Source organism: Mus pahari, chromosome 8, assembly GCF_900095145.1.
Source record: "Mus pahari chromosome 8, PAHARI_EIJ_v1.1, whole genome shotgun sequence".
Lineage (NCBI taxonomy): Eukaryota > Metazoa > Chordata > Mammalia > Rodentia > Muridae > Mus > Mus pahari.
Window position 1 is genome coordinate 17,897,587 of NC_034597.1, and position 11,089 is coordinate 17,908,675.

At 41.5% G+C, this 11,089-nt stretch overlaps 1 protein-coding gene across 1 annotated transcript; it reads right to left on the minus strand.

The window, feature by feature from the left end:
* Positions 1–2,064: 2,064 nt before the first annotated feature.
* Positions 2,065–7,682, minus strand: Pde12 (phosphodiesterase 12). Its single transcript, XM_021203350.1, has 3 exons — positions 6,049–7,682; positions 4,470–4,548; positions 2,065–3,914 (listed from the first exon to the last, which is right to left on the minus strand). The coding sequence occupies exons 1-3, from the start codon at positions 7,351–7,353 to the stop codon at positions 3,472–3,474; spliced, it is 1,827 nt and encodes a 608-aa protein (XP_021059009.1). The 5' UTR covers positions 7,354–7,682; the 3' UTR covers positions 2,065–3,471.
* Between the last annotated feature and the right edge of the window lie 3,407 nt (positions 7,683–11,089).

An 11,089-nucleotide genomic window follows, 5' to 3' on the forward strand; every position in this document is an offset into this window, starting at 1 on the left:
AAAAAAAAAAAAAAAAAAGGATATAATTTGTGAGGATGGAAGGAACCTGAACCTGTATACGACAGTGAGGGCGGTTTAGGATAGTGTAGCCACTGTGGGGAAGTATGGCACTGCTGCAGAAAGCTATAGAGAATTATGACCCAGCAATTCACCAAATTATATACTCTAAAAGAACTGAAAACAGATGTTTGGACTGGATGTGTAGATCAGACCAGTCCATACACCAGTCCAGAGTTTGATTCCCTAGTACTACCAAATACAAAAGGATGTTCGACCAAAAACTTGAGCATAAATATCCACAGTACTAGTCACAACAGCAAAAATAAACAATCTAAATGTTCAGATAAGCAAGATGTATTATTCATGCAGTAGAAAATATTCAGCTGTAAAAAAGATGAAGTATTGGTACATACTGTTACACAGATAAACTTGAAAAACATCAAGTCAATACAGACATATATCAAAACTGGCAGATGATATGTCTATACTGGTAGAGAATGCGGATATAATTTAGGCTTTCCTTCTGAAGTGATGAAAATGCCTTAGAATCAGTTACACAACAGTGAATGTATTAAATACAACTAGGTTGTATACATTTAAATGATTAACCTAAGTTTTACTTCAGTGCTTTGGTATTGTAATCAGAATGCAATATTGTTATATTGTAATGCTAAAAATTTATCCAGGTAATAACTCATCACCAGTTATTAGAAATGGCATATTTCTTAGAAATTAGGACCATAGAATTTATTTTATAAGTGAAAGCTCTTTTCCTCTCTACAAATGAAATCAAGATAGTACTTCTTGCAAGTATGCTGAGCAAAAGGTTTTCCAAACACATTTTTAAATAGTGTTTAGAAAATTGGTATTGGCTGTATTTCAGACTTCCCTACTGAGTTTTATGATGAATACTAAAAACTTTCATCTTCCCTTACACTATAAAGATTTTACATTTTAGAACTTTAAAGAAAAGATACTGTAGCCAGAAATGATATTTTGCTAATGAACTGCAAACTGTTAGTGTTATTGGGACAACTTTAAGAGTTGATTTTAACAGAATAACATGCTCTAAAATATTCACATTTCCTTTACTAAGAACTTGTGACATAAATGTGGTTTGCCACAAAGTTGCTAGACTTCTCAGAGTTATTAAAATTAAATACTAAAAATTTCAAAACTAATAGAAAAATTCAATCACGAAGATAACGTTAAACACTTCTGATTAACACCTTGTCCTATCTTAAGTACAAATAAGTTTGGTATACTCTTCATAGAATTTGTGGAGTGCTCCCTACCTTTGCACTTCTGCAAGCTGGAGTCAAATCTTTACACACTTCATTATCAGAATATCCTGAAATATCTGTATATACTCTGACTATACCATTTAATCCACAAATATCAAATTTAAGGATTTAGGATATTGGATGTTTGGTAAATCACAGTTCAATCTCACCACGGAGTTAATACAGGATGTCAATGCATGGGTATGAATAATCTCACATTACAAACATTTTTCTTTCAAAATGTTGACTTCTTGCTGAATAAATTACTATTAATTCCTGAAGAGTTCATGTAAGTTTGTCAACATGGTTATCTGAAGGCAAAGCAAATTTTGAAAAGGGCTCTAGCCTTGATGTAGCTTGGTAGTACTAAACATGGTTAGCATGCTCAAAGCAGCGCAGAAGTAAAATACTGAAATAATATTTTGCAAAAGAACTAGTTCTGAATATATAAACTGCCACCAAAATGTTCTCTCAAAAGTGGCATGTAGGACTGGTGAGATGGCTCAGTGGGTAAGAGCACCCGCCTGCTCTTCCAAAGGTCCGGAGTTCAAATCCCAGCAACCACATGGTGGCTCATAACCACCCATAACAAGATCTGATGCCCTCTTCTGGAGTGTCTGAAGACAGCTACAGTGTACTTACATATAATAAATGAATAAATGTTTAAAAAAAGAAAAGTGGCATGTACATGGCTGGGAATATAACTGAGTGCCCTGAATTTGACACTTGGAAAGAGAAACAACCTACTACCATATTTATGAAGGCACAATTTGGTAACATCAACTTTTCATCAGCTTTTTTTATTTTAAGCATCCCAAGAAACTGTCACTTTAATGATTATTTCCCTTTAAATAATTTGAATAAAAGTTCAATGTGAAGTGCAAATGAAATTACTAACCTAAGAGTACCTGATAACAGAATATGAAAACACGGACCACATTAGAAGACTATGGGGAAAAAAAGACACTGGATTTAAAGATTAAAAAGTTTTGAAGACTGAAAAATAAGACCTCTTCTTGATGTGAGAGGCCTTTATTATCTCTGCTAGAAATGAACTGCAGAAAGCTGTGCTTATGCTACAGTTAAACCTGGATATCACAAAGCAATAGCTGGAGCATGGCCAAGAGAAAGGTATGCGGAGAACAGATGTAGTAAACGCATCTGAGCTAGAAACCAACCAACACAGCATGGAATTTCTCACCTTAAAATGTTGGCTTCATTTTAAAATTTTTTTATATAAATTATGTGGCACTGTTCTGTTCCTCAAGCTATAATGCTTACATCTATAAAAAGTTTATTTCAGATATTGACAAAAACCCACTGTCACCTTTTTTCCTATGTATGTAGCCCAAGCTGGCCTTGAACTGTGTAACCCAGGCCAGAACTGAACTGGAAGCAGTCCTGCTTCGGGTTCCTGAGTGCTAGGATTACAGCTATAAAGCACCATGCCCGCTTCCCTTTTTCCCTGTGTGCTTATATTTTATGAGTAAGAGCAAAGGCAAGGGATCAAGTCATGTTCCCGGTCCCTTTGAATACTCTTTTGTGCTTGTATCCTACTGTTAAAATGAGTTGAAGTGCAAGTGAGAAGACAAATTAGATGCATTTGAACCATCATTTGTACACTGAAAAACAATGCTAGAAGGAAAATACCTTGCTAACTGAAAAACAAAGAAGCTGTAAGAATAGGTAATGGTATATTTTAATCTTTTGTTAAAGCTCCAAAATTATAATAAATTCTAACCAAATTGAGGTAGTGACAGACTAATGTATTCCATGTGTCTCTGAAGTCTCTCACGTTTTACCTACATGTTCCCTCTTTCCCCAATTATATTAACATAATTCAATGTAAAATGTGCTGTGAAACAAAAATTGAGATTATTCAAATAGTACTTAAAAATCTTAATTACCAGCTTAAAAAACCTTATAAAATGTACACAATAATTCAATTTTCTTCTTGCTAGTCATAAATATGTTTTCCTCCAAATGTAGGGAATTAAAAAAAAAAGGATAAAGATATTATATGATGCAAACATGAATTAGTTCTGTAACAAAGCCGTCTGGAACATAACCAGTAGGGAATGACCATAAAGTCTAGTGTTGCCTCATTGAAGGTTTATATATGAGCTTTGTTTCATATTACATTTTCTGAAAAGTTCCTAGCTTCCTTTCATAGTTGGTGAAGCAAAATCTATTTCCATTTTAAGTCACATACAAGTGCTATGTGATCAGAAGGATGAGAAACACTAGGTAAGGCCTGGTGGGTAGTAACTTCTTCATGACTAGGTAATGGAATCACCTGTTCAACCTCTAAAGTATTTATGTCAATGAAAATGTAATCTAGACATCCGTGAAAGCCACCGACATAATTTGTGTACGCAGGTTCACCACAAGCACTCTGCAGTGTGAAACCGTGTGTGAGAGACATGCTGCATCTCTCCTCGTCCCCATTGGAAGCCCAGTCCTCGTGATCCTCTGGGATGCTGCCATTGATGACAAAATGATACATGCCTGTTGATGGTGTACTATTAAAGTCTCCACAAAATATAACTGGTATGCCAGGATAGAGATCACACGAGACGTGTCTGATGTGAACCAAGGCGACTGCCATTTGAATGAGACGAATGTATCCACCTACAAACAAACAAACAAAATTAGTGCTAAGTATTTTTAAAGCACCCCCCCCACCCCGAGGGCACACGGCACCCACAAATCATGGTACTTGAATTACATTCAACACACACACACATTCACCTTATTTTTTTTTTTTTTTTTTTTTTTTTTGATAAGAGTTTTGAAATCCATGTTGGCCTAGAACTTGAAGTCCTCCTGCCACAGCATCCTCAGAGCTGATTACACATGTGTACCACCACCCGAGCCCTATCAAACTCTCGAGTGTCACTCAGATACTATAGGCAATTATTTCAAGTTATAAAGCTTACAAAAAATCTGTGTCTTGGGCCCAGCAAGATGGCTCAGCTGGTAAAAGTGCTTGTTACCAAGACTGATGACCTGAGTTCAATCCAGGAACCCATATGGTGGAGCAAGAGAACCAACTCTGACCTCTACACATTCCACCTGCACACCCCCCCCCCCCACACTTTATACTTAGCCTCTGTGTGTGTGTGTACAGCTTTAACAACATCAAGTCTCAATGTTCAAGTCACTGTGAAGCTGAATGAAACCTACCTTTTGGGTGCCAGTAGAGGTGGGTATTAGCAACACATATCTTTTTAGAAGAGTCCGTTGTAGACTGAAGAACTGAAATCTGCAATAGGAAACATCAAAGTTCAGATGGTGTCTGTCAATCTCCTGAAAGTATTTTTGGTTTTGGTTGTGGTTGTGGTTGTTCGAGGCAGTTTCTCACTGTATACTCCTGGCTGTCCTAGAACTCACTATGTAAACTAGATTGGCCTTGGAACACAAAAAAATCATCTGCCTCTTCCTCCAAAGTTCTAGGATTAAAGGCAGGTGCTGCAATAACTGACTCTCAGGCTGAGCTATTTCATTCCAGTCTCTTGAAAACTAAGACACCGATTTTTAAATCTGACACTACAAGTTTTAAGGTATGTAACATGAATAAATATAACATTTTAGTAACCATCCAATATGCACCATTATGAAAAAAATACATTGTAGTGGACAAATTTAAGATTGAACTGTTTTCAAGTATGAAAGCACTTACTTGTCATGAAGTCAGATCTGTTTGAACAGTCTAGCATTTACAGCACAATAAGGTAAAGAAACCATAACACCTCCCTCACAGATGTGTGTATTCAATTAAATGAACTTACACAAGAGTGCACACAACACAATGGTGCTTGAAAATGGGTAGACATTCATTTACTCAGAACAAAACCCATTACTTAAAACTCTGAAAATGCCCTTAAAGACAACAGGCATAGTGGCACACAACTTTAATCCCAGCACTTAAGAGGCAGGTGACTCTCAGTGGTTCAATGCTAGACTGGCCTACATATCCAGTTCAGGACATCCACAGCTACACAGTGAGACCATGTCTCAAAAATATCAATAAAATTCAACAAAGGAAACAAAACAAAACACAAACCCACAATAATGCTAACACTGTCAAGTGGCTATGAATCCTGGCTTCATACTTTTATGAACCAGCATAAGGGCGTTTGAACATTTTTTTTTTCACTTATTAAAAAAGGATAGTATCTGTAAAAACAGATAAAAAGCCAATTACTTTTTCTTTTTCTTTTTTTTCTTTTTCTTTTTTTTTTTTTAAAGATTTATTTATTTATTTATTACATGTAAGTACACTGTAGCTGTCTTCAGACACTCCAGAAGAGGGCNTCAGATCTTGTTACGGATGGTTGTGAGCCACCATGTGGTTGCTGGGATTTGAACTCTGGACCTTCGGAAGAGTAGTCGGGTGCTCTTACCCACTGAGCCATCTTACCAGCCCCAATTACTTTTTCTTACACACTAACAATAGTGACGAAACATCTTAAAACAGGAGAGACTTAAACGTGTGACGGCTTTAAAGTGCTCTTAAAACGGTACGTGACAAGTTACTATGTCTACTTGTCATCTTGGTTCAAGGCAACCTGCGGCAGGATAGGCACACTTGGTGCGGTTAAAATGTGCTGAATTGGGGAACAGGCTACACTTTCAAGATGCTAGGACAAAAACACTTTAAAGAAATGCGTATTTTCAATGACGAGTACTAATACCCACCCCCTCTACCCAGCCAGCCCCTAATCCTGGGCGAGTACGGAGAAAACAGGCAGAGCTACTTGACCTGAAGAACGGACGATCTCTGGAGGACCTTCTCCTGTGCTAATGGGTTCAGAGCCAGTTTCTCTAGCAATTCTTTGTGCAGTGGGTCCGACTTGAGGGCTTCTTGAAAAGAGATGTCATGTTGACTAAGGAGCCTGAACTTCGACTTCCGGTAGAAAGTGGCCAGGCCTTCGTGCTGCTTGATTCGGAACACGCCCTCCAGCCCGAAGGCCTCCAGGGCCGGCACCAAGCTGTCCGAGAACACCGCGCGGTCCACCTCCTGCAAACAGATGAGGTCTGCGTTGTAGCCTGTGAGCTCCTTCTGTATGAGGTTCTGGCGGTAGTCAAGCTCCAGGGCGTAGGGGGCACAGTACGGGTACAGGACTGTCCGAGAGAACTCAGTCTGGGCGTAAGTGTCTGCCAGGATGTTATACGAGACAGTGCGGATGAAAGAGTCCCCTGTCACCTTCTTGGTGTACAGATGTCGATGGTCAAAAGTGCAGGTGCCAGGCCCGGCCTCCACCGGGCACAGGCTTTCTAGCTCGCGGCTTGGCCCGAAGCGCTGCCCATTGCCTGGCGTGCAGTGAAGCCGGAGCCGGAGTCCGATGTCACCATTGCACGGGGTGTAGACGCGCTCGTCCACACCGGTTTCAATCCAAGCTGGAGGCTGCGAAGAGTGAGACGAGGACGCGGGGCCGCTGTCCCCGGGTTCTGCCGCCCCGGGTTTGACTTCCTTGTACCAGCGGAACACGGAGCTGGCGGGATCCCCAAATTCCAGGCCGAGTTTGGGGCACACGGGGAAGCCAGCCATGATGTAGCGCGGCAACTGCAGCTCCGTGAAGGTGGGCGGGTTGCGCTCCACCTTGTACTTGACGTCGCCGATCTGCAGCACCGCTCCGTCCTGCCAGGCGTCCACATTGAGCACATCCTCGGCCACCGCCTCCTCCCGGTAGTAGAGCTTCACCACCGGCTCGCAGGTCGCCACCGGCTCAGGCCCTGTCGCCGCACAGGCCGCGCCGCCGCTCGAATGGGCTCGGTTTTTCCTGCTCTTCTTGGCGGCCGCTACCTTTGCGTGTCCCTTGAGGGCGTTGGTAGCGATCCGGCTGAGGACCCGGCCCAGAGGCTCGCTCTGGTCCCGCTGCATGTTTTTGTGGCTGCCGTCGGCCAAGGCGAAGGACAGGCTGAGCTTGGGCTCCGAGGGCACACAGCGCACCACCGCGCGCTCCATGGCGCGCCCCGCCTCGTGAGTCCCTGCCTCGGCCCGGCTGCGCCGCTCCACCACCGACCGGACCCCACGAAGCGCGCTGCGGCCAGGGAGCCTCCACATGAACCTGGCAGCCGACGAGATCAGCGATCCGGAGCCACCCGCTGTCAAGTCCACCGGGAGAAGCGGCCGTGGCCGGGTACAAGACCCATTCAGACCGTGGACTTCCGGTCGGCGGCGAGCAGAAGCCGCGGTGTGAGCATCAAGCGCGCGGTGTTCTCGACTCGCACTTTCGCAAAGGCCACTTGCCCGCTCGTTCTCGTCCTGGCCGCCGGTCGCAAGATTCGAGCGCCTTGGTGTTTCTATTCAACATGGGTTGAAGGCGAAGAGTGAAAGAAATATAAGAGTGCCAGAGGGAGCGACCCGAACCCGAAGTTTTGTTGAAAGTGCAGACTGAGGGCGGGAACAATAGGCTTACGGAACCGGAAGTGACTGGGCAGTGCCTCCGGGAAACACTAGGCTTCCCGTCATTTCCCGTTGCTCCGGTCCGGGCTGTGTGTGGGCGCCGACCTCCTCCCCGGGATTGCAGCGTCTGCTCTGCACAGTTGGCTACCTGTCCCTTGTCTTTCGAGGTGTGGCGGGTTGAGTGATGCTAAGCACGACAAGTGTGGAGCCTGTGGTAGCTGAGGAGCTCCGAGCCGCCCGCCGACTTCCTCCACCAGCTTGTGAGCTCTGAGGATACTAAACCCAAGATGTATAATTTACTTGAGCCTCGCGCTTTGGTGGTTGTTAGGTTTTGAGGTAGGTTTCCTATCCGCCGCGGAACCCAGGAAGACTTGAGTCAAAGCTACACAGCATAGTAAATTGACAGAAAAAGTACAGACGTGTTTCGAAAGCTGTTAGTGGTTTAAGTAGTAAAGAGCTTGGAAGACCTTGTCTTTGTAGGGTTGCAAGGTTTAGCAAATACAATTACAGGACTCAGGTAAAACTTTAATTAAGAAGTCTTTGAACGAAGACGCTAAACCCCTCCCCATTTTACTTAATTGGAAGATTAAATTTCGCCGAGAATTTTATTTCTATTTTTATTTCTAATAAAACTCTTAACACGAATGATCTTGGTTTATTTGTAGACCAAAATGAAGTCCTATCTGACTCGAACAGTGAGCCCAGGGAGCAGTAGTCTGTAAGAAAGACCCTTCAACTGTCCTGAACTCAGATCGTCAGGCCTGGCAGCATCTTTACCCACTGAGCCATTTAGCCAGCCCAGACCTTTTGTTTGCATGGTCTTTTATTTTTCAAGAACTATTCTGACAATGTCAGATCTCGTGGAAAGCTTGTTTTTAATCCACAAGCTTGAAAGTAATAAGTAAATGCCTTTTGTTGTTTTTGTTTTTCGAAACAGGGTTGCTTTGTATATTCCTGAGTGTCCTGGAACTCAGAGGTCTGCCTGTCTCTGCCTCCTGAGTGCTGGGATTAAAGGTGTACACCAGCATGTCCAGCTGTAAATGACATTACTGAAGCTATATTTTTATTAAATTGACTTATAGCCCCACTTGTAATTATGTAATTGAAACTTGACGTTGAGAGATTAAGCAATAGTATAATTTTGATAATACATATTGGAGGGAAAGGACTGGGAACAATTTTATTCTTAATGTCAAGAAACACAAACTGGCTGGAGAGATGGCTCAGTGATTAAGAGCACTTGACTACTCTCCTGAGAGACCCTGAGTTCAATTCTCAGCAACCACAGGGTGGCTCACAACCATTTGTAGTGGGTTCCGATGCCCTCTTCTGGTGTATCTGAAGTCAGCAACAGTGTACTTATACAGATAAAATAAAATTAAAAAAAAGAAGAAACACAAACTAAGGGTACAGTTCAGTGATAAGAGTACTTGGCTAGCAATTGTGAGGATTTAAGAAGGCCTTAGAGAAAGAAAGTCTGCAAATAGCATAGATGGTATAGTGTTTGTCATGCAAGAATGAGGATTTAAGTTTGATCCTCAGAATCCAGATGAAAATGCTAGGCAGAATGGTATGTGCTTGTATTCCCAACTCTGCAATTACAGGTGGAGCCTTGGGGTTCTGGGCCAGACAAAATACAAGCTCCTAAATACAAGCTCCAAATCAATGAGAGAACCTGTCTCAAAAAACCAGGGTGGTTATCCCTGAGTAAAGACACTGGAAATTGACATCTGACCTCTACACATGAGCATATGTGTGCATGTTCAGCTCCATACAACACACAACACATGTATCAACATAGACACATGATTTTCTTTTAAGTTTCAAATTAAAAGGAAACCTACAAAACTAAGCTAGGTGTGGTGGAACATGTGTTCTAGACCAGCCTGGACTATGTAGTGCTACCTCAATCAATCAATCAATCAATATGAAAGAAACATACCTATAAGAATCATGTCTACCCGTGTATCATTTATAAATAATCTTCCAGTATTCATATGTGAAGAGTAGTTTCTTCAAATTACTTTTTTCTTTTCTTTTTTTTTTCTTTGAAACAGGGTTTCTCTGTGTAACCCTGGCTGTCTTGGAACTCATTTTGTAGACCAGGCTGGCCTCGAACTCAGAAATCTGCCTGCCTCTGCCTCCCGAGTGCTGGGACCGATTGCTTTCATTACAGTAGATGATATTGGCTGTAAACACTGATTGCTTAAATACTATTTACACTTAAGGTCAAAATGAAACTGTAGTTTTGGGTGATAGTATTCAAAAGTTTTGAATAGTACTTGTTATCAGTTTGGGTTATTTTCCCACATAATTCAAAAGTCAGGCTTGTGGTAGAGTATTTGCCTAACAGGCACAAGGCACTAGGTTCAATCTCTAGTACTGAAGAAGGGATGGGGCATTGCATTCAGAATAATTTCCATTTGCCCTTTTACAAAAATTAAAAGAGTCAACTTATCTAACTTTTCCTTTTATCTATTATCTTTCCTTCCCAAACCCTCCATTCTTTTCTTTTCTTTTCTTTTTTTTTTCTCTTTTCTTTCTTCTTTTTATTTTCATTTTGAAATAGGATTTCACTGTGTATCCCCGATTGACTTTGAGCCCACAGCTTTCCACCTTAGTTTCCTCAGTGCTGGCATTACAGATGTGCAATATCATGATAACTAACTTGTTTCTTTTAGGTTTTGTGCTTTTAAAAATATTTGTGACATGCCATATATGCTATTATAGTGCTAATAGCAATCAAAATTTATTTGGAGCAAATGTGAAGAGCTTATGTAAAATCTGTCCAAATTTAGCAGTCAGTGAGATGGCTTAGAATAGGAAAAAAAGCACTTGCCATACTAGCCCTGTAACTTCAGTTTGATATCTTGAATCCACATAAAGGTCAAAGGAGAAAACAAATTCCACAACCAAATTGTCCTTTGACCTCACACAAACTATGTGATATGCATACTCCCAACACACACACCATGCATACTCAAAATTTAAAAACATTTATGTGAGTTTAGAGCCATACAGAATTCTTGATCATAGTTTTTTAATCCTGAATTTTAAATTGATCTTATGAAATCTGTTAGTATTTTCAATTGAAGAAGAAACTTCATGGTCCAGTGGTCAAGACACTAGCTTGCTCTTCCAGAGAACCAGTTCTAATACCCATATGATGGCTTTCAACTGCCTAATACTCCAGTTCCACAATATCCAACACCCTCTTTTGGCCTCCACAGGCACACAAAGATATTTAGGCAAAAAACCTATACTCTTTTTTCTTTTTCTTTTTTTTTTTTCGAGACAGGGTTTCTCTGTGTAGCTCTGGCTGTCCTGGAACTCTGTAGACCAGGCTGGCCTCGAACTCAGAAATCCACTTGCCTCTGCCTCCCGAGTGCTGGGA